At 37.4% G+C, this 27,573-nt stretch overlaps 1 protein-coding gene across 33 annotated transcripts in view; it reads left to right on the forward strand.

Annotated features, from left to right (window-relative positions):
- The window catches only part of CMAH (cytidine monophospho-N-acetylneuraminic acid hydroxylase), a 362,762-nt gene that overhangs the window by 307,991 nt on the left and 27,198 nt on the right, over nucleotides 1–27,573 (forward strand). For all 33 annotated transcript variants that reach the window (XM_077998309.1, XM_077998300.1, XM_077998313.1 and 30 more), the window contains 6 exon segments: nucleotides 10,513–10,622; nucleotides 11,833–12,023; nucleotides 15,487–15,634; nucleotides 16,010–16,091; nucleotides 16,876–17,013; nucleotides 19,064–19,199. In XM_077998309.1, the coding sequence (XP_077854435.1) occupies nucleotides 10,513–10,622; nucleotides 11,833–12,023; nucleotides 15,487–15,634; nucleotides 16,010–16,091; nucleotides 16,876–17,013; nucleotides 19,064–19,199 (805 nt within the window).

The raw sequence follows: 27,573 nt of genomic DNA on the forward strand, positions 1-27,573 counted from the left end.
TAGACTGCAACTTTATTTTATATTCTCAATCTGGTGAGGCCTGGGAAAACTGGGTTATTTGTAAAAATGGAAAATGCTAAATATACAACATATGCAATACCTTGTAACAGGATGGTGAAATGGAAGTTGGGGTTGCAAAACAACAGATGCCTATTCCAAAATGAAGTTCCGAGAAAGGATTTACAAAATAAGAGGCTGAGAACCAGTAGATCATTCTTAAATCCCTCACCCTTATAAGGAATACTAAAGCATAGAGGAGGAGTTTGAAATGTAACTTCTTAGGAAGAGTTATTTGGAAAGCTGTACTGAGAGTCCATGCCCCTTGCAGGGGCAACTTCTGAGGGATGCCTGCCCCTCTCCTTAGGCCAGACGTTAACTGGACCACCTAGAGAGTCTGATATGTGTTCTCCAAGGTTGAGGGACACAGTGGACTGATGTCTGATTCTCCCCTGAGAAATCTCAAGGGTGAAAGATTGGCCGTGTAGCTGTGACAGACAAGCTGAAGGAGAAGAGGTTGTGTTAGGCACCCTGGCACTCCCAGAATTCAGTGGGGCTGGAACAGATGAGTGTTTCCTATGGATGTGATGTGGGCCATGATTGGGAGGGGCATAAACCTAGAGTCATCCTAGGTCCAAAAGGCCTGCAGAGAACAGTTGGATGTATTGCTACCTTGCTGGGGCTAAGGAAAGCGTGTGTAACTAGGTAGCATAGAGATACCCAGGTGCAGAGAACTTCAGGTGGGTGTTTCCAAGCAATTGGGTGGATTCTCACAATAACCCACTGAGGTGTCCCTTACAATCAGCCTTAAGCAAAAGCCAAGCCCAGATGGTGCTGCTGCTCTGTGACCAAAGGACCCTTGCTGTCTTTCTTAAACTCTCCTTTTTCCTCCAGCTCCATGTCTGGAAGGGTCAGGAACCTTGGATGAAGGAGTGAGGGGAGAGGAGGAATAGAAGCACTGGGTGAGGCCAGGCACGGTGGCTCACACCTGTAATCCCAACACTTTGGGAGACCGAGGTGGGTGGATCACCTGAGGTCAGGAGTGTGAGACCAGCTGGATAACATGGTGAAACCCTGTCTCTACTAAAAGTACAAAAAGTAGCTGAGCATGGTGGTGGGCATCTGTAATCCCAGCTACTTGGGAGGCTGAGACAGAATCGCTTGAATCCAGTAGTCGCAGAGGTTGCAGCAAGCTGAGATCACACCATTGCACTCCAGCCTGTTTTTGATACACAAAGCAAAAAAAGCATGTTAGAAACATTATAAATAGAATGACTCAATTATTTTTTTAAAAACATGCATAAGCACATGTGGGTGACATAAAGGCAGTCTTAGATTACCTGTGAAGGGAGCTGAGCTGGAAGCTTCCTGGGCCATGCCTCCAGACTGTGGGCTTTGAATATAATACCTTTAAAAATTTTTTTAGGCTCAAATTATTATGGGCATACTATATAGGTGTGACCACTCTCACCCATGTGTCTCTGTGAGACCAACTCCAAATGCCTTTTTAAACAAGAGTGTGTTGCCAGCATTTCTCCCAGTTCCCCTACAAACAGAGGTGTTACTTATTGAGGTATGTGTCCTTTGCCATTCACTACAAGGAAATAGAATGCTATTTTGGGGAGAGTTGCTAAGTGTTTTGACTACAAATTCACCCTCCCTCCACGTCTCAAATAGGACACCTGGACCACTAGCTATTTTCTCCAGTGAACTCCACCCTGAATCTGTTGACTTAGCCCAGAAAGCCTGCCAGCTGCCTTATTACTGGGAGGTGGTTATGTGTGCTGTATAAATACTGCTAAATTTATTTGACATAAAACTGATAATAAACATGGGTTTGTACATAAACACTGTGTAAGTGAAAGGACAAGAGACTATCAATTTTATGAATATATAACCAAGTAATCTACAACTGCTTTTAGGGGCTTTTATGAAAATCTCTAAATCTTTTGATCAAGACCTTTACAGAGACAGTGTAGCAAAGCGTTAAGAGTGAAGGCAATGCGGCCTTCTCGCCTGGGTGCAGATTCAGGCTGCAATACACAGTCTGGGGACAATGGGCAATTTGGTCAATCCCTTTGTGCTTTAATTTCTTCAAATGTGAAATAGAAATAAAATTTTGAGTAGCCATCTTACAAAAAACGGGTTGTTTTAAAAAAAAAATTAATTGAATGCCTGTTAAATTCATGGTAGGTAGTACACAGAACATAATTTATTTGCATACATGTGTCTTAAATAATCTGCATATATCCTTGAGCCTGGGACCACAGGAGCAGAGATGAGGGATTTCCCTCCCAGCAGGAAGTGGGATGCATTGGAAAATTAGATTAAGGCTACTGTTAACCACCATGCAGGCAAAAGGCAGGAGCCAGAGCTGGCAGCAGGGTCAGTAGGAGGGCAGGAAATAACAAACTCCGGGAATTTCAGCCTTAGCTGGAGTGAAGACACTGCCACGAAGGGAACATTTGTTAACAGAGCTCACTTTTTAGTCCAGTGCTACCAACGCTGTAGGGATTTCATACCACATTCTGAGAAAGATAAGGGCTTGATCCGCCTGGGGACATGTTATCAACGTTGAGCATCTGGTTTTATTATTATTATAAAAAATACTATAGGGTAACAATTAAAAAGTTGGAATTCAGAAAAGTAGAAGGAAGAATCTCATTTACACTTACATCACCTAAAATGTTTTAGAATATTTTGTTCTGGTGGTTGCTGTCCTCCCTCTCCCCATCTCCCTCCTCCTTCCTTTTCTCTTTCTCCTCTCCTTCGTCTTGATGAGAAATAACCCATGTACCACAGAACTTACCCTTTTAAACTGCGCACATTAATCCTTTTTTAAAAATATTCACATGTTGTGCAACCACCACCACTATCTCATTCTGAAACATTTTCCGCCACTCCAAAAAAAAACCCTGTAATGATTGTCAGTCCTCATTCCCCTTTTCTCCAAGCCCCTGGTAACCACCAGTCTTCTTTCTGTCTCTATGGATTTTCCTATTCTGAACATTTCATATACTGGAATAATACAATATGTGACCTTTTGTGTGTGGCTTCTTTCACTTAGCATCTTGTTTTCAAGATTCATCCATGTCGTAGCATATATTAGTACTTCATTTACTTCATTTTTATGGCTGAATAACTTTCCTTGTATGGATATACAACATTTTGGCTATGATGAATACTTTTCCTATGACTGTTTATCTACTAATTTTTATGTAGGCATATGATTTTTGTTCTCTTGGTTATAAACCTAGGAATGGAATTGCTGGGCTATATGGTAACTCTATGTTTAACTTTGAGGAACTATAAAACTGTTTTCAAAAGCACTGCATCATTTTATGTTCTCATTACCAATGTATGACCCTGCTTATCTTCATCCTCACCAAGACTTGTTATTGTCCATCTTTCTTGCTGACATCTTTTGAAGAACAAAAGTTTTAAATTTTGAAGATGTCTAATTTATTTATTTTTCCCTTTGGATCATGTGCTTCTGGTGTCTAAAAAAGTATATGGTTAGAGTAAGTCTTTTATTCTAATATATTTATTAGACTAACATACACACACATAGATAATAGTCTAAGAAAGAGAGAGTCTAAGAAATATATACATTTTTTGAGACAGAGTCTCACTCTGTCACCCAGGTTGGAGTGCAGTGGCATGATTATGGCTCACTCCAACCTCTGCCTCCTGGGTTCAAGCAATCTTCACATCTTGGCCTCCCAAGTAGCTGGGACTACAGGCACACACCACTATGTCTGGCTAATTTTTGTATTTGTTTGTAGAGAGTGGGTCAGACTGTGTTGACCAGGCTGGTCTCAAACTCCTGGGCTCAAGAGATCTCCCCACCTCAGCCTTCTAAAATTCTGGGATTATAAATGTGAGCTACCACACATGGCCAGTCTAATAAATATTATTTAAATTGCCTAATCCAAGATCATGAAAATTTATTCCTATTGTTTTAAGAGTTTTATAGTTCTAGCTCTAATATTTAGGTCTTTGATCCATTTTGTGTTAATGTTTGTACATTGTGTGATGTAGGGGCCCAAATTCATTCTTTTGCATGTGGATCAATTGCAGTACCATTTTCTGACAGACTATTCTTTCCCCTATTGAATTGTTTTGGCATCTTTGTTGAAAAATCAATTGATCATAAATATAAAGGTTTATTTTTGGACTCTATTCCATTGATTTATATGTCTGTCCTTCTGCCAGTTCCACACTGTTTTGATTACTTTAGCTTTGAAGTAAGTTTTTCAAATTGGGAATTGTGAGTCCTCCAATTTTGTTTTCTTTTTAAAGATTGCTTAGTTATTCTAGGCCATCTTGTCTTGACTCTTTAGGGTCAGCTTGTCAATTCCTGGCGGGTGAGGGATGGGGGTGAAAAGCAGCTAGAATTGTGATTAAAATTGTGTTGAATTTGTGGATTAATTTAGGGAGTATTACCATCTTATCAATACTCAGTCTTGATCTGTGAACATGGAATGTCTATTAATTAAGTCTTCTTTAATTTCTTTCAACCATATTTTGTATTTCTCAGAGTATAAGTTTTATACTACTTTGATTAAATTTATTCCTAAGTATTTTATTCTTTTTGATGCTATTATAAATGGAATTTTTCATAAATTTTATTTAAAAATTAATGGCTAGCATACAGAATATCATTGATTTTCAAAATACCTTGTATCCGTTGAAGGCTTTAATAGTTTCATTTGTAGATACCTTAGGATGTCCTATATACAAGATCGTGTCGTCTATGAATAGAGACAGTTTTACTTTTTCCTTTACAGACTGGATGCCTTTTATGTCATTTCCTGTTCAGTTGCCTTGGCTAAAACCTCCAGGTAGAAATGGAGGTTTTAGCCAAAGAAACTGCTTGTCTGGTTCCCACTCTTAGTGGGAAAACAGCTGTCAGATTTTCTTAGATGCCTTTTTATTTTTTTTATTTTTTATTTTTTTGAGACAGAGTCTGGCCCTGTTGCCCAGGCAGGAGTGCAGTGGCGCAATATGGGCTCACTGCAACCTCCGCCTCCCAGGTTCAAGAGATTCTTCTGCCTCAGCCTCTGAAGTAGCTGGGATTACAGGCATGTGCCACCACACCCGGCTAATATTTGTATTTTTAGTAGAGACGGGTTTTCACCATGTTGGCCAGGCTGGTTTCAAACTCCTGACCTCAAGTGATCCACCCACCTTGGCCTCCCAAAGTGCTGGGATTACAGGCATGAGCCACTATGCCCAGCCTATTCTTAGTTTTCTGAGTGTGTTTTATGATAACAGATGTTGGATTTTTGGTGATGCCCTTTCTGTGTTAACTGAGATGATCATGTGGTTTCCCTCTTTGTTCTGTTAATGCAGTGTGTTACATTGAATGATTTTCAAATGTTGAATCAGCCTTGCATCTTTCAAATATTGCAGCAGTGTAGCATAAATTCCACTTGGTCATGGTATATAGCCCTTTTTATTAATGTCATTAAATTATAGTTGCTGATATTTTATTAAGATATTGTACATCTATATTGATAAGGAATATTAGTCTGTAGTTTTGTTTACTTGTGATGTCTTTAATTTTGATATCAGGGTAATATTGACCATATAAAATGAGTTGGCAAAGGGCCGATATGCTTCTGTTTATTGAAAGAATTTGTGAAGGACTGGTGCTAATCCTACTTTAAACCTTTGGTCAAATTCACTAGTGAAACCATCTGGGCCTAGAGTTATCTTTGTGGGAAGCTTTTCGATTACTAGTTTAATCTCTTTACTTATTATAGGTCTGCTGAGATTTTTCTATTTCTTCTCAGGTCATTTTTGTTAATTTGTATCTTCATAGGAATTTTCTTATCTAGGTTATCTAATTTATTGGAGTACAATTGTTGATAGTATTATCTTATAAACCTTTTAATTTCTGTAACATCAGTAGTAATGTCTACTCTTTCATTCTTAATTTTGATAATTTAGTAATCTCTTTTTTCTTGGTCAGTCTAGCTAAAGATTTGTCAATGTGTTGATATTTTTGAAAAACTAACTTTTGTCTTTCTTGATTTTTCTCTCATTTTTCTATTTTTGATTTCATTTCTAGTCTAATTTTTATTTCCTTTTGTTTACTTTGAGTTTGCTGTTATTTTTCTAGTTAAGGTGGAATATTGGGGTTTTTGTGATATTTCTTCTTTTTTAAAATAGGTGTGCACAGGTATAAATTTTATGCATACACTGTTTTAGCTGTATTACATAAGTTCTGGCATATTGTGTTTTAGTTTTCATTTGTTTCAAAATGTTCTCTAATTTCTTTTTATTTCTTAACCAATTTGTTATTTAGAAGTGTGTTGTTTGATTTACACATATTTGTGAATTTTGCAACTTTCTTCTCTTATTAATATGTAATTTCATTTCAATGTGTTCAGAGAAGATATTTTATTTAATTTTGATCCTTTTAATTTATTGAAACTTGTTTTATGGCCCAAGGTGAAGTGTTCTGTGTATGTCCATTAGGTACAGTCAGTTTATGGTGTTGAAGTCTTCTATTCCCTGTTAATCTTCCATCTAGCTGTTCCATTCTCTAGTCTTCTTGTTAGTCTTAATTTTTCACAGTTCTTTAATGTAAACCATTTTTGCATCTTGTCAGTATGATATTAGACATAAGGTCAGATTCTATACACATATAATTTTATGTTCACATTAAATATTAACTAATATATTTAGCCATTTTTCTGTTAGAATTTAAGATCTTCATAGTTTTACTTAAAACTGGTATTTTTGTGTTTAAGAGCTTCTCTGTATTTGGAGTTGTTTCATACAGTAGTTGAATTACTGGTAAAAGGGTATGGCAATTAAAGCATTCACCAATAACACTTTGTATACTTCAGCCTAAAGGCGGGCTTCACTTGGCCCAATAACCTCAATGTGAAAGTAATAGAAGAAATACAGGAGTATATTTTTGCAATCTAGAGATAGTGTGGTACTTCTTCACTCTTCAGATAAGACTTCAAAAGTACAGCTCATAGGGCAAACAAAAATGTCAAATATGGATGAATATGATTGTATTAACACAATATTTCTGCTTAATGAAGGACACCATGGACAAAATTAAAAGACATAATGACAGTTTGAGAGTTTTTTGCAATGTTTATCATCAACAAGGGATTAATATCAAGCATAGAGTAGGAAATAATGCAGATTGACAAGACGGACAATTCAAATAAAAAGGGAAGAAAGAGTATGAACTAGAGTTTTACAGAATAAACCCAAAGGCTATTAAACATATGAAGATACTTACTAAACTAAGTAGTAATCAGAAAACTGCAAATGAAACAAGTAGGTTTCACTTTACATCATTTAGAGCGGAAAAAAACTAGAAGCTAAGATGATGCCAAACGTTGTCAGTGACGTAGAAGTCCTCATCCGTGTGACGGGAGTGTGGCTGTTGCAGCCATTCTGAAGCGTAATCTGGCAGTAACTAGCCAAATGAGTTTTTGGTTTGTTGTTTTTGTTTCTTTTTGTTTTGTTTTGTTGTTTTTAGGGCCAGAGACTTGCTATGTTGCCTAGGTTGGACTTGAACTCCTGGGCTCAAGTGATCCTCCCATCTCAGCCTCTCTAGAAGCTGGGAATATAGGCACGTGCCACTGTGCCTGGCTCCTGATGAGGTTTATGAACATACTAGCATCCATAAATCCTGCTCTTGTTTATACCTCAAAGAAATTCTGTTGTGGCAGAATCTAGGAGTCTACCTCTGGGAGAGTGAATTTGTAAAATGTGGTAGACATGAACCATGGAATACTCAACTGCAATTAGATGTGGGCTAGATGTACACATGGCAACATCATGGGTGTCAAAATCATAGTGTTGAGTGAAAAAGAGTAGGAAACAGACTGGAGGCCTAATACCATTTATATAAATTAAAAATGCACACACACACAATATAATGCATATTTTGCACGAACATTCAGAATGGTACCTTGGAGGGGAGGAAAATGAGAATGGGAACTAGAGATAAAGGGAATAAATAAATAATATTAAAAAGAAAAGAGCTTTGCATGGATCAAATACATGTCATGAACTGGAAGTTATGACTAACACAACCGTTTCCACTTAATGTCCTAAACGAATGAATGAATGAATGAATGAATGAATGAATGAGTTCATCATATGTTCCTTCTTTAATATGTATTGCATTAACATCCATTCTTTGGCACTGACAAACTTTTGCTCCCACTGACTGGTATATAAGCATGCCTTTTCTCCCCATACCTTACCAGCTCAGAACATTCTTAGTCTTTCAGACTGTTCTCATTTGAGGCAAAAATTGCATCTCATTGTTTTTACTTGCATTGTTCTATCAAATATGATGCTAATATTTCACTAAATATGGTTTGGCAAAATGTGTTTGCCAAATTTTTTTGGTGTTAGAACTTCTTCATTTTACATTTGTATCTATTCAGATTTTCCATTGGAATTATTTCTGTTGCTGTTAAATGTAAAAGTCCTCTCATATTTAATATTCTATTTTATACATTTTTATGACTTGGTCACTTTGTGTCTTTAACCAACTAGAATGCTTAGAGAACTAATTGCCACAGCACCATGTTAGATGGTCCACAGATTTATGATACCTTCTTTAGAATAAACAGTTAACATAATTAGGATCCACTTTGTGGCTGACCTAATGTCAATAATCAGTGATTTGATTATTATAGTTTTATGGTATGCTTTTGTTCCATTTCTCCTTCATTATTCTTCCTTTAAAAAGATTGTAGGGACTACCATTTGTTTTTTCTGGATAAAATTATAACCCAAATGATCTAGATTTTATCAGCTTGTAAGGTTAAATTAATAATACTATATTCTCATGAATTTATTTATAATAGTTGGCAGATGTCACATTCTTCTTTGTTGCATCTATGCAATTTATCTTTGTGCAAGGGGCATAGAGAGACCTTTATGGTAATTGCTTCAGAACAATGATTAAGAGTTACAATTGCTTCCTGGCTAAGATCAAGTAAAGAATTACAGACTTATTTTTTTCTGCATCTCTTGAAAAAGAAAAATTATGAAGATGGGGCAGGTATCAGTGCAAGAGTTTCCTGAGGGTCTCCCACAATACAATTGTATTTTTCTAATGAGTTGGCTAGTATATAGGTTTGTTTGTCCTACAATGAACTTTTAAAATTCTATATATTCCTTTATGTATAAAATAATTACCAAAATAATATTGTTTATTAAATGCCTGCTCTGTTCCAAGCATGGTGCTAGACACTTTAGGATCTATTATTTCATCTAATCTCCACAACAACTCTATGAAGTATGTATTATAATTTTATAGATCAGAAAACTGAGGCTCAGGATACTGCTAATAAGCAGCAGAAATAGGATTCCCATCCAGATGTTCCCAAAACCAGCATTTTTTCTAGTTCATGACACTAATTTCCAGCAATCATATAACCTCAAAATAATAATATGTACCTTTATTATACCACTCGCAATTTCAGGAACATAGTTCAATAATAATGGCATTCTTTATGTATTCCTGATTTTATTAAGAAAGTCATTTGTGTTTCACCATTAAATAAGCTGATAGTTATGACTAAGAAAAATATTTTTATTAAATTTCTTAAGCAATGTTAAAAAGGTATTAAAAATTAAGTGAACACCCATGTACCTAGCACCCAGCTTAAAACATAAAACATTAACAACACAATATATATCTTTCCTTGATTATATCATGTATCCCCCCACCCATGCCCTGGAGGTAATCACTTTTTTGAATTTGGGGCTTCAGGACAGCTATTCTCTATTCCCTCAGCTTTACTGAGGTATAATTAACAGAATTGTATACAAATACTCCTCAACTTACATAACTCATCATAGGTTGAAAGTAGTGTAAGTCAAAATGTAGTTAATACACCTAGCCTACCAAGCATCGTAGCTTAGGCTAACCTACCGTATGCAGGCTCAGAACATGTACATTAGCCTGGAGTTGGGCACAATCACCTGGCAACATGGACCACTGCAGAGTATCTGGTGTTTAGCCTTGTGATTGCACATGGCTGACTGAGAGTTGCACCTGCTGCCGCTGCCCAGCATCTTACTGTGTATCACCAGCCCAGAAAAGATCAAAATTCAGAATATGGTTTATACTGAATGTGTGTCATTTTTGCAGATCAGATGCCCCTCCCTGTGCATTCCTATAGCGCCTCGAAGTCATCTCTATCAATCATTCATTTCGTTGTAAAGAAGTCTTATTTGTATGTGTGTATCCCTGACATGACTGAGACTTCATAAATTCTGTAAGCTCAACATGAATAAAGAAATGAATTGGTGTTCATCTTAAGTTGTAGTCTCTGCAGATATTGTTTCATCTAAGGGAGTGGTCTTTGTTTGATTTTGTTCCATCAACAAAGGGTGCTGAACACCCTTTGTTTTGATTTTCCTTTGATTTTTGGAAAACCATGCATTTCTATTTCAGTGATGCTTTTAAAAAGCCATTTTTGTCATTAATCCAGATTTGTTCTCATTTGATTCTAGTTGTTGAAATGGATGAAAACAACGGACTTTTACTTTTAGAACTGAATCCTCCTAACCCTTGGGACTCAGAGCCCAGATCTCCTGAAGAGTTGGATTTTGGAGAAGTCCAGGTAAGGAAATATTAAAAGGATAATATTATTAAACACAAAAATGTAACTAAGATGTCCATTTAACATCTATATCTGTAAACATCCTATATTACCTTGAATACTCTTTGAGGTGGGTATTTATGACATATGATAAAAAGTCAATCAAACAAATTCTTTAAGGAACCCCCAGAACCTGGCAGGGATTACAAGGAAAAAAACAACACAAAACTTTGGGAAAATCCCTAAGGAGACTCATGCAAAACTATTTGAGATTACCCTTGATGCCAGATCACTACTGGATAGAATGGGTAGTTGTATTTTCCAGCTTCATAAGAGAATTTCCTTCAGAGGAAACACTTCAATAGTTTGGGAGAGGTACACAATCAAAAGTTAATTTTTCTGTGTATTTAGAAAGATTGTGTATTATTTGGGCAGGTACTTTAAGGAAACAAATGAGAACCTGCCTGGAATAGACATAATAAAAACTAATCTGTGCCTTGACCTTTCCTCACCCACTTTGTTGGCTTTTCACATGACGTTCCTGCTATCTTATCTCTGCTTCTGAATACATTCCTTTTCTCTAGAGGTGCCAAGCTGTGGCAAGAGAATGAGGAACGGATTTGAAATCCCCATGGTGCCAGTCTCTAAGTCATTCTTTGTATCCATTCTTAGAGGCCCTGGCATCCACGAGTAATTATTTAACAGGTAATTTAGAAGAGAAAGTCTTACAAGCCTGTTTAGCCAGTTGTCAGTTGAGTCTGCATGGCTATGCCAACCCACCAAACTCACGAGAATCATCCATTCATATTGCTATTCACAGCCACTCTGGCATTTAAATCCCCAAATGTTTGTGATAACATCTCTAACTGCCTTTCCTTGTAAAGTTTGCTTTAAAGGACTGGTCACAAAATATGTTCTTCAGTGTGGACCGTAAATAACTGTTTAGGAACTAATTTAAATAAACTAAAACTAGGTAAACCAATTGGTTTGTCATCTAAAACTAACCATGAGAATTTATATTTGAATAAAGTCATGACCTGTGCTGGGAACTGTGTTCTGTGAAAGGCTCTTGTTGGATTGTATTTGAGTCCGAGATTTTGCCTGATCATGCTTGGGAGCAAAGTACTCCAACCTGTGTACTTTGTCAGCCACCCAAACCAAACATTTCCGTTCATTGTTGCTGACCAGTAATGAACAATTCAATAATAGGAATCTCACTCTCTTTTAACAGATAACATACCTCACTCACGCCTGCATGGACCTCAAGTTAGGAGACAAGAGAATGGTGTTTGACCCTTGGTTAATCGGTCCTGCTTTTGCCCGAGGATGGTGGTTGCTCCATGAGCCTCCATCTGATTGGCTGGAGAGGCTGTGCCAGGCAGACCTCATTTACATCAGTCATCTGCACTCGGACCACCTGAGGTAATGAAGTCCTGAGCACACAACTCCTAAGCTCATGCTGCAGGGAAGGCATCAAATGTTCTCCAATTCTTTTGCAATCACTGCTGACTTTGAAGTAGGTTCAGCTGGGATGATGAAAAGAGGACTAATTAAGATAAATATTTATATTTGCATAGAAAGTTTATACTTTTAAAACTGTTTCCAGAAAGACAAATATGGCATGTTCTCACTTATAAGTGGGAGCTAAATAATGTGCACAAATAGGCGTAGAGAGTAGAATGACAGACACTGGAGGTTTAGAAAGGTGAGGGGGTAGGAAGTAGGTGAATGATGAGAAATTATTTAATGGGTACAATGTACATGATTAGGATTAATAATGCTCTGATTTCACCACTGTGCAATCTTTGGTTGTAACAAAATTGCACTTGTACCCCATAAAATTATACAAATGATTTACACTTTTCTACACTTTACACCATTGGGAGTGAGGAAGGAGTTATTGTAAGGAAGCAGGAGAGGATGAATAACCGTCTCACTTCCCACCCTAAGGGAACACACATTTTCTCTAAAGGGCCAGAGCCTAAATATTTTAGGCTTTGCAAGCCATACAGTGAGAGTTGCCACCACTCAACCCTGCTGTTGTAACCCAAAAGCAGCCATAGATGGTCCTGAATGAGACTGACTGTGTTCCAATCAAATTTTATTTATGGATAATGACATGTGAATATCATATAATTTTCATGTATTACAAAATATCATTGTCCTTTTGATTTTCTTTACAACCATTTAAGAGGTAAAAACCATCCCCTCAGCTGTGGGCAAGCTTCAAAAGAAAAAAGAAGCCACCCTTAGCTTGCAAGGTTGTACATAAACAAGCAGCAGCAGGTTGGATTCAGCCCAAACATGGTTTGCCAAGCTCTGATTTATAGTATCCTAACACTAAACACCCAACATAGTAATCCTGACTCAACCTCACTCAGTATTTCATTGGAACCAGAGTAATATGATGCTAATGATAGCAACTGAAATTTTCCCTGACCCAGGCAATTAAAAAAGAGGGAGAAAGGAGGACTTTAAGTTAAGAAACCACACGTATTTGCGAATGTACTGAGCTATTAGAAGAGGGAAGCACATATTGCCGATTCCTTTGCTTAACTATAGGGTCATATTTCTTCATTATTTTGAAATTTGTATCACTTCTGCTGGATTGCCAATATAAACACATAACAATGCCCATAATGTGCTACTCAAGCAATTCAACTTTGTTTTTCTGTGCCCCTACATGACAAAATGGTTAGAGATAACATGTTGGTTGCTGGTTGACTGGCCCCTTAATTTTTTATTCTAAAGCATATGGGAACTCTAAATTGTGGATATGCTCTGATTTATTTTTCAGGGAAGTGTTTTTTTTTTTTTTTTTTTTTTTTTTTTTTAAATTAACTGATTTAGTAACAAATTGCCTGCAACACACTTCTTAACTGATCACAACCCCCTAGGATACTGTGGTACTACAACTAAAATTCCACTTTATACGATACCTTTGTGCCACACTACCTCCTGGAACTACACTTGCATAATTTCAGGATTACAAGAGCCCTGAGTTCATTTGTTGTACAATAACAGTAATGTGTGGTAGTAATTTGGTATAGCTTGTGTAGGGACAATAGCACATAAATGATGTGATTGCTTTACAGTGTCTAACATGCAATTACCTAAAGTCTTAATGAGAGACATTCTATGGGAATACACTAAATTTAGGGAGGGTAAAAACTCATTTGTTGAGTTATTCTTTAACTACTGTCCTGAAAACCAGTTTAGCTTTCATTTCACAGGCTTGTGTCGACAGTTGTCTTGCGTTAAAACAACAGTTTTCAACTATAGTATCACAATACATTGGTTGTGCAGTGTGTTGCAGATAGTTTATTCTTGAAAAGGGGCCAAAGCTTGTGATTTTTTTACTCCTTTGGGTCTATTTCCTTGATAGACCCTTACTTTTTGACTCTTCCCTAGTCAACTAATAAACATCAAGATTGTTTGCCCCCGACCCTTCTGTCTAACCTTTATTTACTGAATAAAGCCTCCCTGATTTACAAAAACAAGGGAAAAGGCCAATGTACTCTGGTGGATTGCCAGTAAGAATTATTAGCAATTGAAAAATCCAAAGCAATAAACATCCATTTTAGAATAACTTATCCTAACTCCCAAAGTCCTTTAAAATGCAGGATTTCATTGCTGAACCCAGAGACTGAAGGTACATTCAAAGAATCACTGATTTTTTGAATCTTTTTTTTTGGGGGGGGAGAAAGTTTATTACTTCTGTCACTTCCTTCCAGATTCTACTTATTTGGATAGCTTTTAACGCAATGCTGGAACTTGAATATTAGTACAGCTAAGTGCTGATATTACAGATTTTTAAAGTACTTTTCCTATGATTATATATATTATTTTGCCTGATCTTATACTCTGTGTACAAGTCTGATTCTTAAACCAGATAGTATATTCGTTAAAGTTAGAAACTTTCTTCTTATAGAAGCACTAGGTTTAGAATCAGAAAACCCAAATTTGAATACCGATTTACTGTGTGTTGTGTATTTCTGAATGTTTCCTCATCTACAAAAACAAAAAAATTCGTAGCTTTTTTGTAGGAATTGAATAACATAGTATGTAAAACTGCCCCAGCACCAAGTTTGAAATAATAATAGATGTGTAATCATTTATTTGTTTATTCAACTTTCTACCACCCCCTACAGTATAATAACTCTGTTATATAATGAATGCTCAATAAATAAAATCTGACTTAATATGTCTAGATAGTCAAAAAGACTTGGATGATTGATTGTGTACTGAGTTGGGATTACTACAATTGTTGAATGTAGTTCCTCAACACTAAATTTCACTGTCTTGCCTAGCTGGTAATTCTGTCCCTCCCTTAAGGGTAAATAATATAGTCTGTTAAAGTGTGGCTTTGATATACAACATATATTATTTATCCTTAAAAAGGGACAGAATCTTTGAAGGTTGAAAAACCGACCCCCAAAATGGTCCTGGGGGGCTTTTGTCCTGTACTATGTCCCAGTCCTCTCTCTTACTGCGAGCTACTGCTTGAGGAATGCAAAGAAATGAGGATCTCCATGATCTTCATTTCTTTTCTCTACAGCATGACTTTTTCTCGTCTGTGTCTACTGCTAGAACTACCCCTCCTTCAAGCAGCATCAGTGTGGAAAATGGAACTTGCATACCTGGTTGATGTCCACACCATGAGCATATGATATGTTCTAACAACAAAGATGAATCCCCTCAGAATCTCCCATCACTTTCACAGTCAGCCTTGAACAGAAAAACTTTTCTCTGGTCTTTGGGGAGAGTTCAGTTTTTCAATTCCTCACTTCTCTGTCATATATGTTGGTAAAAGGAACAAACTGTCTCTCATACTAGATGACACTATTTTTTTCTCCTTTCAACCTTTCCATCTGTCTTATCCTAGTTACCCCACACTGAAAAAGCTTGCTGGGAGAAGACCAGATATTCCCATTTATGTTGGAAACACAGAAAGGCCTGTATTTTGGAATCTGAATCAGAGCGGTGTCCAGTTGACTAATATCAATGTCGTGCCATTTGGAATATGGCAGCAGGTCAGAAATCTGTTTTCTTTCCATGCTTTCCAGTTATGCTTTCTGGGATGAATGTTATGTGAGATAGTCACCATAAGATTAAGTAAAAAAATGGGCCAATGTGGTCTGTCCCTGATACTGCATAAACACAACCACTATTTGAGCTTCAAACATTAGGCAGACTGTCCTGGGCAAAGATTATTTTCTTTCCATTAGCCCATACTATTATAGTATAACACTACAGAACAGGTAATAAATCTAGTTCTGAATAAGGAAATTTCCTCAAATATGAGGTTCAATTGACCATTCTTTCCAGAACAGGTGATTACCTTCTCAAATATTGAATTAAAAACCAAACTGAAATTCACAGTTGTTGGTTTGATTGTTAAATTCCAGGTGGACAAAAATCTTCGATTCATGATCTTGATGGATGGTGTTCATCCTGAGATGGACACTTGCATTATTGTGGAGTACAAAGGTATGTTTTTACCCCCATTGACAATGAAAAATGGAAAACATTCTTAATAGGAAGGATAGTAATATCTATATGAAATTTCATCACATGTTCATCTTCTAGCTCCATTTTGAAAGAATATAGCATATTATATCCTTGTCCTAGAAATATGGAGCTACCTTTCAAATAATTTTTCCAGAAAACAAATTATAAATAATGTCATCTAGATTGTGACAGGAGCAAAGCTTTCTTTCATAAGGCAATAAATATTTTACATTCCACCTATAGTGATTTCTTCAAAACTACCTTTATTAAATAAATGTCTTTTATTACTTTCACCTAGAAATATCATGTAATATAATCATGCACTGCTTTTCATATGAAAAGATGGCCTTACTGCCCCAACAATCATTTGATTATGAACTTCGCATGTAATTTGCAAAAGATACAGGGAAGTATGTTAATCCACTCTTCTCTGATCCTTTGGGCTCAACACCTGGAAAAAGTTGACTGAAGAAAGCAGTCTATGAATGAGCTAGAGTGGAATTAAGGTAAATGTCTTCATGAGACACTTGGAATCCACCAAGTCAAATAGGATGAATTTAGTCACTTGAAAATTCAGAATATACTATTGAAAACGTTAAGTTTTAAAAGCTTACTGTTTTCCCTTTAATATAATCAATTCTTCTATAATCAAATAAGTTCAATTATACAGACTGTACACGGAAGACTTTGTCTTGGAATTTAAACCATTCATGGGTGTTCAAGATTTCACCTTGAATACCTATACCTCTTTGTTTCTCCACAGGTCATAAAATACTGAATACAGTGGACTGCACCAGACCCAATGGGGGAAGGCTCCCTACGAAGGTTGCTCTAATGATGAGTGATTTTGCTGGAGGAGCATCAGGCTTTCCAATGACTTTCAGTGGTGGAAAATTTACTGGTAATATTTTATATGAAAGTGATACCAAGTATCAGGCATGGCACATTGCTAAATGCTGTGAGAGTAAATACAAATGTAATTGAGACATGGTCCCTCCCCACAAGAAGCATGCAATCTTATTGGGAAACGAGACTTGTAAGTTGCAGATTACAAACTAAGGTTTCTAGCTCAAAATGTGATGCAGCATGAAGGAAATGTTGAGATCTGAGAGCACCTCAGGAGGAGCCAAGAAAAAGAATCACTTGGATTCACCATGTAGACCATAGAGCAGAACAGGAAAGGCCTGAAATGGGTCATCCAGGCTTAGGTGCTCTTGGAATATGGTTCCTAATGGGGTGTGTACTTCAACCTGTGGATGTTCATATCAGGGAGCAGTGCACCCACAGAGGGTCCTCTAGTCGGGGACCTCTAGTGCACCCAGAGGAGGGTCCTCTGGTTGGGGGTCTTAGGCAGGAGCCCTTCTGCTCTGGGTCCAAGAGTGGGGTTGGGGTTGGCTTGGGGGAAGTGTGTATCCTCAACACTAGCATTGTAAGTGCTCAATAAATGTCCACTTAATAAATTAATATATCTGATAAGTGATCCCTGTCTAACAATGTGGCAGAAAATGCCCTGTTTTACAATATGAAGATAACCTTTGTCCCGTTCTTTGCTTTCTTCTCTAAGTCTATATTCATTGCCTCCCAGAGTGTGTAACCACATGAGAAATAGAGGGAAGGTTCTGTCCTTAAGAAGTTAAAAGTGTGACTGGGAAGGTAAAACATACTTATTAAAGGTTAACTGGCATTATCCCATTGTGTGTGACAGTGAGTTTGTGTGTGTGCGCGCACGTATGCGTGAGTACACGCATATACATTTAAAAAGGTCTTAAATATACCATAATGTTATGTCTAGGTGATGGGTAGCTTGTATATTTTTTTATATCCTTATCTGTGTTTGTCAAATTTCATAGAAACATTAACAGTAACAGCTCCCTGATCTTGTACCCGATATGCTCTGAGTCCTGTCTAATTCCTCAAGTTCCTTCACTGCCTGTCACTCTGATGCTTGCTATATATCAACCCATCCTGCCTTTCGTTTCTTAGACCCAAAATGTCAAGTGCACACCTGCCCTAGGTCTTTCCATTTACTGTTTCCATTGCCTGGAGTGCAGCTGGCCCTGATTTGCATGTGACTAGCAACTTTTCATCTATGTCTCAACTCAAATGTCATCTCTTCACTAACCATCCTGTCTAATGATTCCCTCCATCTCATCCCACTCACCCCAGCCACTCTCTGTTCTGTTGCCGTTTTATTTTCTTCATGGTGCATCACTCTTTGCAATGACTTTACTTGTTCATTATTTGCTTCTCTCACTAGAACGAACACTCCATGAGAGCAGGGACCTGCTTTGCCTTGTTCACCACTTTATTCCCAGTGGCTAGAACCACGTCTGACAGAGTAGGTGCATAATAAATATTGGTTGCGTGAATGAATAAGCAAATGAACAGCGCTGTGAGAGAGGCATCATGACGCCATTTACAGAGAAGATACAGACATGGAGAAGTTAGGTAGTTTGCCCAAGGCTGCCCAACCAGTAAGTGGTGGGTCAGGATTTTCATCCTAGGTGATTCCAACATCATGCTCTTAATCACTGTGTATTGTCAGATTATGTTGAACACACCTGTTATAATCTACAAAAATAATGAAGCTATTTCCATGTTAGTAAAGAGTTAACAATTTCAAGAATTACAATACCCTTAAAATGCACATGCACACCAACTACGATTATGCATGCTACCCTGTGTATTCAGCTAGGGTCCGAATGACTTGCCATATACAAGGAGAAAGCTCAGTGTCTTTGGCTGGCTTGGTAACATTTTCCTAGTAACCAATTGAAATTTGCAAGATAAAAACTCCGGGGAAATCCTCCACTAATGACATGGAGCCTTGTTCTATTTCTGCCTTAGTTATCTATCAATTTTATCTCCTGAAGGAGTTCCAATCTGCTAGAACATGTGTTTTTCTGTGATTTTCCAGAGAGGAGAGTCTAATTTAAATCCTGTCATTTCAGAGGAATGGAAAGCCCAATTTATTAAAACAGAAAGGAAGAAGCTCCTGAACTACAAGGCTCAGCTGGTGAAGAACCTGCAACCCCGAATTTATTGTCCCTTTGCTGGGTATTTTGTGGAATCTCACCCATCAGACAAGTATGGCTAGACACTTTGTACATCTTTATATACAACTTAATGTATGGTGGAATGAGCGACTTTGCTGTGAAAGCAATGTGACATGAGAAGGAAAGTGATTAGTAGGTGTCTAGAACTTTTAGCAAGCTGCTGGAGAACACAGAACATGAATAAAAGCCACACTTGGCAGCCAGGAACTCTTTCAGGAGATAAAATAACAGATATTCTCCAAAAGGATCCCAGGAAAGAGGATGGCAACTGCCATTTCCTATTTGCCAGGAAGTGAACTGGGAACTTTTAGCTAAGCCATCTAAGTTAATCTCCCAATAGCACTATGCATAGGAAGGGGGTATTGTTCCTTTTTCGCAGATAGGGAATCTGAAACTCAGAAAGGCCAAGGGACGTGCCCAAAGTCACCCTGTTGGAAACATGAGTTGAGAATGGAACCCTGGTATGCTTAGTTCCAAAGCTCTTTTCTCTACACCATACTGCATTCCAGAATAGAATTGTGTCATTAACAGATTGAAGCTGTCTTCTCATGTTTTAGGTACCTCATGTGATTTTTCTTGCAGCAGTATAACTTGTGCAAATGCTATGAATCATCACCAATTTATGGGATTGTTGAAAGAAATAAAAGACCATGAATTTGATCTTGTCCCCTTTGCCAATGCTCGGCTAAGTCAAGAAAACCTACATGATTAATTTCAAGATTCTCTTGAAACAAAAGAATTGCTTGCCAAATATGCAGGAATCAAAGATAAAATCTGGCAGTGTGGTTTGTTTTTTGATCTGATATCATAATGCCTATGGAAAAACTCATTTTGAATTTCATCCTAAGTCTGACTCCAACATCATGCTCTTAATCACTATGTACTGTCAGATTATGTTGAACACATCTTGTGTTTGAACACAATGAAAGGAAAAGCTTAATTGTGACTTAGTTATACGAGGAGAAATATTTTATTAGGTTCCTAGAGCTGTTGTAACAAAGGAACATAAACTGGGTCATGTAACAAAAATTTGTTACAACAGCCCTAGGAACCTATTACAATTTTTATTAACAAACATTTGTTAAGTTCTAGGGGCCAGAAGTTTGAAATAAGCTGTGGGCTGAGCCATGGTCTGTTTAAAGCCACTGGGGAAGGATTGATCCCCGGCCCTCTCCCAGCCTCTGGTTGCCTCAGACACTCCTTGGCTTGTAGATGACCATCTTTACTGTCTCTTCACATGGCATTTACCCTGTGTGCCTATCTGTGTGCAAATTTTCCTTTTTTTATAAAGACATCAGTCAGATTGTTTTAGAGCCCACCTACATGACCTCATTTTCACTTGATTACCTCCATAAGGACCCTATCTCCAAATAAGGTCACATTCTGAGGTACTAGGACTTAGGACTTTAACATTTCATTTTTGAGGGGAAAACAACCCATCACACGTATTTATGTTAAAATGGAAACTTGTCATGGCACCAATTCATAATTTTATACATTTTTAAAAAATAAACCAATAGGCAGATTTTATTTTAAATTGACAGCATTAAAATTCCCTGCAAAGTTGAGCAAAATTTGAAGAATATTTCATTAGTATTGATAATTTATAGTTGAGTTTTGATTTATGTAATACCCCTTTGAATTCAATGTTAATATTAATGAGTTGACACAAAAGTTAGTAAATTTACTAAACTTGGACAGGCATAGTTTTGAAACTGTTATGCTTTTGCTTCAAAGCCAAATCAGTTCTTCTAAAAAAAAATATGAACCAGTTGTGTCAATGTGGATTTGAATGTTACATGAAAGTACATTTTTAGTACTTGCTTCTTTTTATTGGGAAACTTTTTGGGTATGTGTGGAACAACTTGAGCATGAGAATCTACTTTTTGAACTATACATTTTATAAAATCTAAATATAGATCAAGTCTTTCGGATGAAAATGTACGATCTAAATTGAGATATACTCTGTTTAAAATATACATTGGATTTCAAAGACTTGATATGCAGAAAAGAATGCACAATATCTCAATTTTTAAAACTTGATTTCATATTAACATAACATTTGGATTAAGTAAAATTATTAATTTTACCTGTTACTTTGTACTTTTTTAATGTTGCTACTAGAAAATTTAAAATTACACACATGCTTGCATTGTGTTTCTATTGAACAGAGTTTAATAATTTTTGGCATCACAGATCTTTTAATAGAGTAAAATCTCAGCTGTATAGAACTTCTGGGAACTTGGGCATTCTAAATAATGAAATCATGCTAGGTAGCACAGTTTTCTGGATAGCTATAGTTTATCTCTCTAGATGTGAAAATTTTATGATTTAGGTATAATTGTCTTCTCAGAGTATTAGAACATAATTGATCTTTTCTTGATATCGTGGATTCATCATTTCAAAGTTTTAGAATGTAATAATAACAGCTTGATGTTCCTACAGTTCACTGGAGGATGTTATAACAGGATATGTTTGCCCCTGCACTAAATGGCCCCAGGCAGTAAAGCATTATATCTGCTTGTTACAGTTTAGCTAAGAGGCTGTTAGTGATCATTCTTCACTGCTGTAACAAATCTTTACCAGAAGTCTCAATCCTTCTTTTGATTTGCTGCTTCTAGCCACCTAAGTAATTAAAAGTCAAAAATTAACTTGCTTTCACTTTTTGCATATATGCTTATGAGAGAGGCCCTGAGCAACTCTCCTGGTGAAGGACTGCTAGAAGCCTCGTTCATAGAATACACTCCAAGGAAAAAGAATCGTTTTCTCAAATCAAAGCAATTTTGGTTTCAATAATGCGAAGAGAATCCTTGTTGCAGTTTTTTCTCTCACTAACCTCTCACCACTTTGCCCCAGAAGCATATGCAGTTTTCAGAACATGCACAGCAGAACAGGGAAATTGAAGCCCTGGCTTTTCAGCCAGAAGATGAAGAAGGGGACACCTGGGAGGCAGAAAAATACTGGAGAGATTTCAGATAGGAGGAGGCTTAAGAAAGTGAGCCCGTAAAATTATGGATAAACTCCTGGGTTAACTCCAAAGCTGCACTGTGCATATGGATCTGACCCTAAACAGGATATCAAACAGAGTACATATGCTTAAAACTATAAAACAGATGAAAGAAATCAAAGACTCTAATTAGATAAATGGAACAGTGTACTATATTCATGAATCGGATGTTTAATATAGTTCCTATTTTAATTATCCCCAAACAAATTTGTAGATTCAGTACAATGCCCTTCAAAATCCTAGCAGGATATTTTATGGATCTAGATAGTGTCTAAAATTTATAGGAAAGGCAAAGGAATTAGACTAATCAAAATAATTCTGTAATAGAAGAGTAAAATTAGAGGAACATATTCTCTACTTTTAAGATTACTTGTAAAGCTGCAGTAATCAAGATAGTGTGGTACTGTGAAGGAATAGACACAGACATCAATGGAACAGAATAGAGAGTCCAGAAATACAACCACACATATATGGCCAATTGATTTTTGGCAACGATGCAATTTGGGGAAATGTGAATGAAAAAAGGCTTTATTTTTTATTTGAGAGGGAGTCTCACTCTGTTGCCCAGCCTGGAGTGTAGTGGCATGATCTCGGCTCACTGCAGCCTCCACCTCCTGAGTTCAAGTGACTCTCCTGCATCAGCCTCCAGAGTAGCTGGGACTACAGGCGCACGCCACCTTGCCCAGCTAATTTTTTGTATTTTTAGTAGAGACAGGGTTTCACCATGCTAGCCAGGATGGTCTCAATCTCCTGACCTCACAATTCACCTGCCTTGGCCTCCCAAAGTGCTGGGATTACAGCCGTGAGCTATGAGCCACCGCGCCCAGCCCGAAAAAAGGCAATTTAATGGAGAAAGGGTAGTCATTTCAACAAATGTTACTGGAGCAATTGCACACCCATACGCAAAAACAAAAAACAAAAAACAAAAAAAACCTACCTCGATCTGAACCTTATGTCATATGCAAAAAGTAAGTAAAAATGGATTATAGATATAAATGTTAATACAAAACTATAAAATTTTTAAAAGAAAATATATGGGAAATATTCCTGTCTATGGGATAGTCAAAGACTTCTTAGATGTTGCATCAAAAGCATGATCTATTTTTTAAATTAATATATTATTATTTATTAAATTTTAAAATGATTGCTCTATAAATAGGAAACATTAAGAGGATGAAAAGGCAAACTCTAGACTCTGAGAACATTTTGCAAGTAGCATACCTGACAAATAACTTGTATCCAGAACATATAATGAATTCTCAAAAATCAGCAATAAGACTATGATTTAAAATAATTTTAAAAATCAATAGTAAGAAAATTTAAAAATTGACAAAATATTTGAGCAGACACTTCACCAAAGAAGATATATGGATGTCAAATAAGCATATGAAAAGATGCTGAATAGCATTAGCCATTAGGAAAATGAAAACACCACAATGGCATAACTATTAGAATTAATGACACTTTGGAAAATTGACAATACCACCTTATGTCAAAAACCAACGGCCCTCATGCTTTGCTCTTAAGGATGCAAAATGGTGCAGTCCCTCTAGAGAACACTTTTGCAGTTTCTCTGAAGCTAACCTTACTGTATGATCCAACAGTTCCACTCCTGAGTTTTTGCCCTAATTAAATTAAAACTTTTATTCACACAAAAAATCTATATGCAAATATTAATAGCTCCATTCATAATCACCAAATCAACCCAAATAGCCTTCAACAGGTGAATGGATAAACAAGCTATGGTATAGTCATACAACAGACTACTACTCAACAATAAGAACTGCTGCATACAACAGTGTGGATGAATCTCAAAGGCACTGTGTTGAGTGACAGAAGCCAGTCTCAAAAGGTTACATACTAAAAGATTCTATGTATATGATTTTCTGGAAAAGGCAAAATTATAGGAATAGAGAGTAGATTCGTGATTGTGAGGAGGTAGGGGTTAAAGAAGAATTTTACTACAAAGTTGCCAATGCAAGGAAGTTTTGGGGGTGATGAACTGTTCTGTATCCCAATTGTGGTGGCAGTTACACGAATCTATATTTGCGTTAGGATCTATAGATCTGTGCTCCCTCAAAAAGTTAAAAAAAAAAAAAACTCAGTAAATTTGAAAAATTAAAGATCAAAAAAGGCAAACATGGTGATTCTTAAAGAGCATCTTGGTAGTTAAGGCAAGCATATTGGTTTTTTTTGTTTGTTTGTGGGTTTTGTTTTTGTTTTTTGGTAGAAACAGAGTCTAGCTCTGTCACTCAGGCTGGAGTGCAATGGCGCAATCTCAGCTCACTGCAACCTCCGCCTCCCAGGTTCAGGGGATTCTCCTGCGTCAGCCTCCTGAATAGCTGGGACTACAGGCATGCACCACCATGCCCAGCTAATTTTTTTTTTTGTTTGTATTTTTAGTGGAGATGGGGGTTTCCTCATGTTGGCCAGACTGGTTTCCAACTCCTGAATTCAAATGATCCTCCCACCTTGACCTCCCAAAGTGTTGGGATTACAGGTGTGAGCCACTGCACCCAGCAAGCATAGTTAAGTCATATTTGTGATACAATCAAGTTATATTACATGCACATTTTATGGACTTCATAATCTCTTGCAAAAGAAATACATATAATAAATCTACCCATTTTGTGTTATTTGGAGCACAGTTTTTGTTTTAAATGCTAAAGCAAACTTTATAGATGTTTAAACTGCTTTTATGAGATTCCCTTGATTGTATATGGAACTTATTTGATCCTGAGCTTATGCAGTGACTCATCCCCTAGCTATAACATTTTCATGAGCAATCATCTCCACAAAAAATTTATTTTATCATACAGTTACTGATATTTTGTGAACAAAGGGCAGGGACTGTTTATGTGCAGGCAGGAAATGCGTGTGTCATTTTACCGTGAAAGTACACTTACCGGTATTTGTCTGAATTTATTGGATAATAAGTCAGTTCTCGAGGCGAGTTTTCGTGACAGTAATCGTGTTAGGACTGCCCATGACTTCTCATCAACTGGAAGCAGCAGGACAGCAGGAGGAGTACATGGGATTGTGGTTTTTGTTCTACCACCATCTATCTGACTTCTCTGCACTTCATTTGTCTCATTGTTAAAACCTGACATCACTTTGACATTCTATGGTCTCTTGCAATGTAGCTACAATGTGTGTAATTGCTTAATGTGGTCTCTTGCTGATGTGTTTCTTTTGAAACTTCTTGTTGACTTTATTTAGCTGTCTTGTATCTTCCAAATTTTTTCAGAAAAGATTGGTCTAAGGTTAAAACATAATTTCTTTTGATCAATGCTCTTCGTTACTCGTAAATTCATTTTTCATTCACTGAGTGGCACTGTGCTAAGTACTGGAGAACTAGAGATAAAATGATTGTCTGTTCTCAGAGTGATGGTCTATTAGAAGAGAAGAACAATTGTAATGCAGAATGATCAATGCAGGCAAGGGGATACAGATGGAGAGGAGACGAACATTGGATGAGTCTATGAATGCTGCATTTTAGAGAAGGAGTAGGAACTGACCAGCAAAGCTAACAAGGTGCTACGATGAGAGATTGCAGGTCAGAACAGGAGATAGGGGTTGTATGAGCACTTTAGGACATGCTACGTGATTTGGATTTTTTCCTGGAAGGATAGGGAGCCTGATAGTCGGGTGAGGAACAGGAATGTAATCAGATGTGCACTGGAGGGGTTTGTATGCCTGTGTGATGGCAAAGGGAAAGGGAGGCCAGTTTGGAAACTGTTGCAATAACCCAGGAAGGAATAATGAATGGCAGTGGGGAGTGAGAAGGGAATGCAGATTCAAGAAATATTAAGTAGGTTGAGTTGCAAGGATGTGGAGAAGAATTGGAGGTGGTGGGTACTTGACCACTTAATGTGATGCTGTAATTTAAAGCAATTAAAAGCTGCACTGTTGCATGTAAGTAGTTGGCAAATACTTTCACTTTCCACAATACCCCATCTAGATACTGATTTTATTTTTATTTTATAGAGAGACAAAGACACATCAAGAAGTTACAGAACTTTGTGACCACCACACCTTATGTTTTAGGAAGAGTAATGAATAGTAACGTGATTGGAGAGGGGAAAGTTGGAGGCAGGGGGACCTGTTAGTGAACCACGTAGAGACTAAAGGCCAGAAGAAGATGAGACACGGTGGTGACTGTAACAGTAGGAGGATATTAATGTGTGTAAAAAGGGAAAAGCTACTGACATCTTTGGTGCAGTGACAGCATCCTCATTGTGTCTATAAAATTGATTCCAAGATCATAAATGTGTCACCTGAGTGCTATAGAAATGCAAATGATTATGTACTTTTTGCTTACCTGACTAAACATATCTATCAAGTCTGGGTAACCAATTTGTAGCTCAAGAAAGTAAAATTCCCTTAGCAGAAATGTCTGTCTATAAAACCCATGTTAGGTGAATCACAGTGGCAAATCCTCTTTCTCTGGATCTTTCTCTTTCTGCTCCAACACAACCACAATCACATTCTTGTATGACATTGAAATTGAAGAGTTAAGGCTTTTCAAGAAAGATTGTGATATGGAATTAGATTTGGGAGACACCACGCTTTTATCAATGCCACAGTTAGAAATTAGATCTCAGCCAGATGCGGTGGCTCACACCTGTAATCCCAGCACTTTGGGAGGCCAAGGCAGGTGGATTGCCTGAGGTCAGGTGTTCGAGACCAGCCTGGCCAACATGGCGAAACCCCATATCTACTAAAAATACAAAAAGTAGCCGGGCATGGCGGTGGGTGCCTGTAATCCTAGCTACTTGGGAGGCTGAGGCAGGGAGAATTGCTTGAACCTGGGGTGGGGGGGTAGCAGTGAGCCGAGTCGTGCCATTGCACTCCAGCCTGGGCGACAGAGCAAGACTCCGTCTCAAAAAAAAAAAAAAACAAAACAAAACAAAAAAGAAAACAAAAAAATTAGATCTCAGAGCCCAGAAGTTGAGACCAGCCTCAGCAACAAAGTGAGACCCCATCTCTACAAAACATCAAAAAATTAGTCTGGCATAGTGGTGCATGCCTGTAGTCCCAGCTACTTGGGAGGCTGAGGCAGGAGAATTGCTTGAGCCCGGGGGGTTGAACCTTCAGTAAGCCATGTTCATGCTACTGTACTCCACCTGGATGAAAGAGTGAGACCCTGTTTCAAAAAGAAAGAAAGAAAAAAAGAAATTGGATCTCAAGATGGGTTGCAACTGAGGATGTATGTATGTAACAAGTAGATTTTTAATGGTTTTGAATGTAAAAGCTTTTCAGATTTGACTCCCAAAGTTTTGTGGCATCCTGTGAGGGCTGAGCCTTCACTGGCTGCACAGCCTGTGTTGGACAGCTGGGTGGAGAGCTGGAGCTGGGCTGACTGCTAACGGTATGGCCTCGAGCAAGTCATATGTCC

The sequence above is a fragment of the Macaca mulatta genome, chromosome 4 (assembly GCF_049350105.2).
Source record: "Macaca mulatta isolate MMU2019108-1 chromosome 4, T2T-MMU8v2.0, whole genome shotgun sequence".
NCBI classification, from domain to species: Eukaryota; Metazoa; Chordata; class Mammalia; order Primates; family Cercopithecidae; genus Macaca; species Macaca mulatta.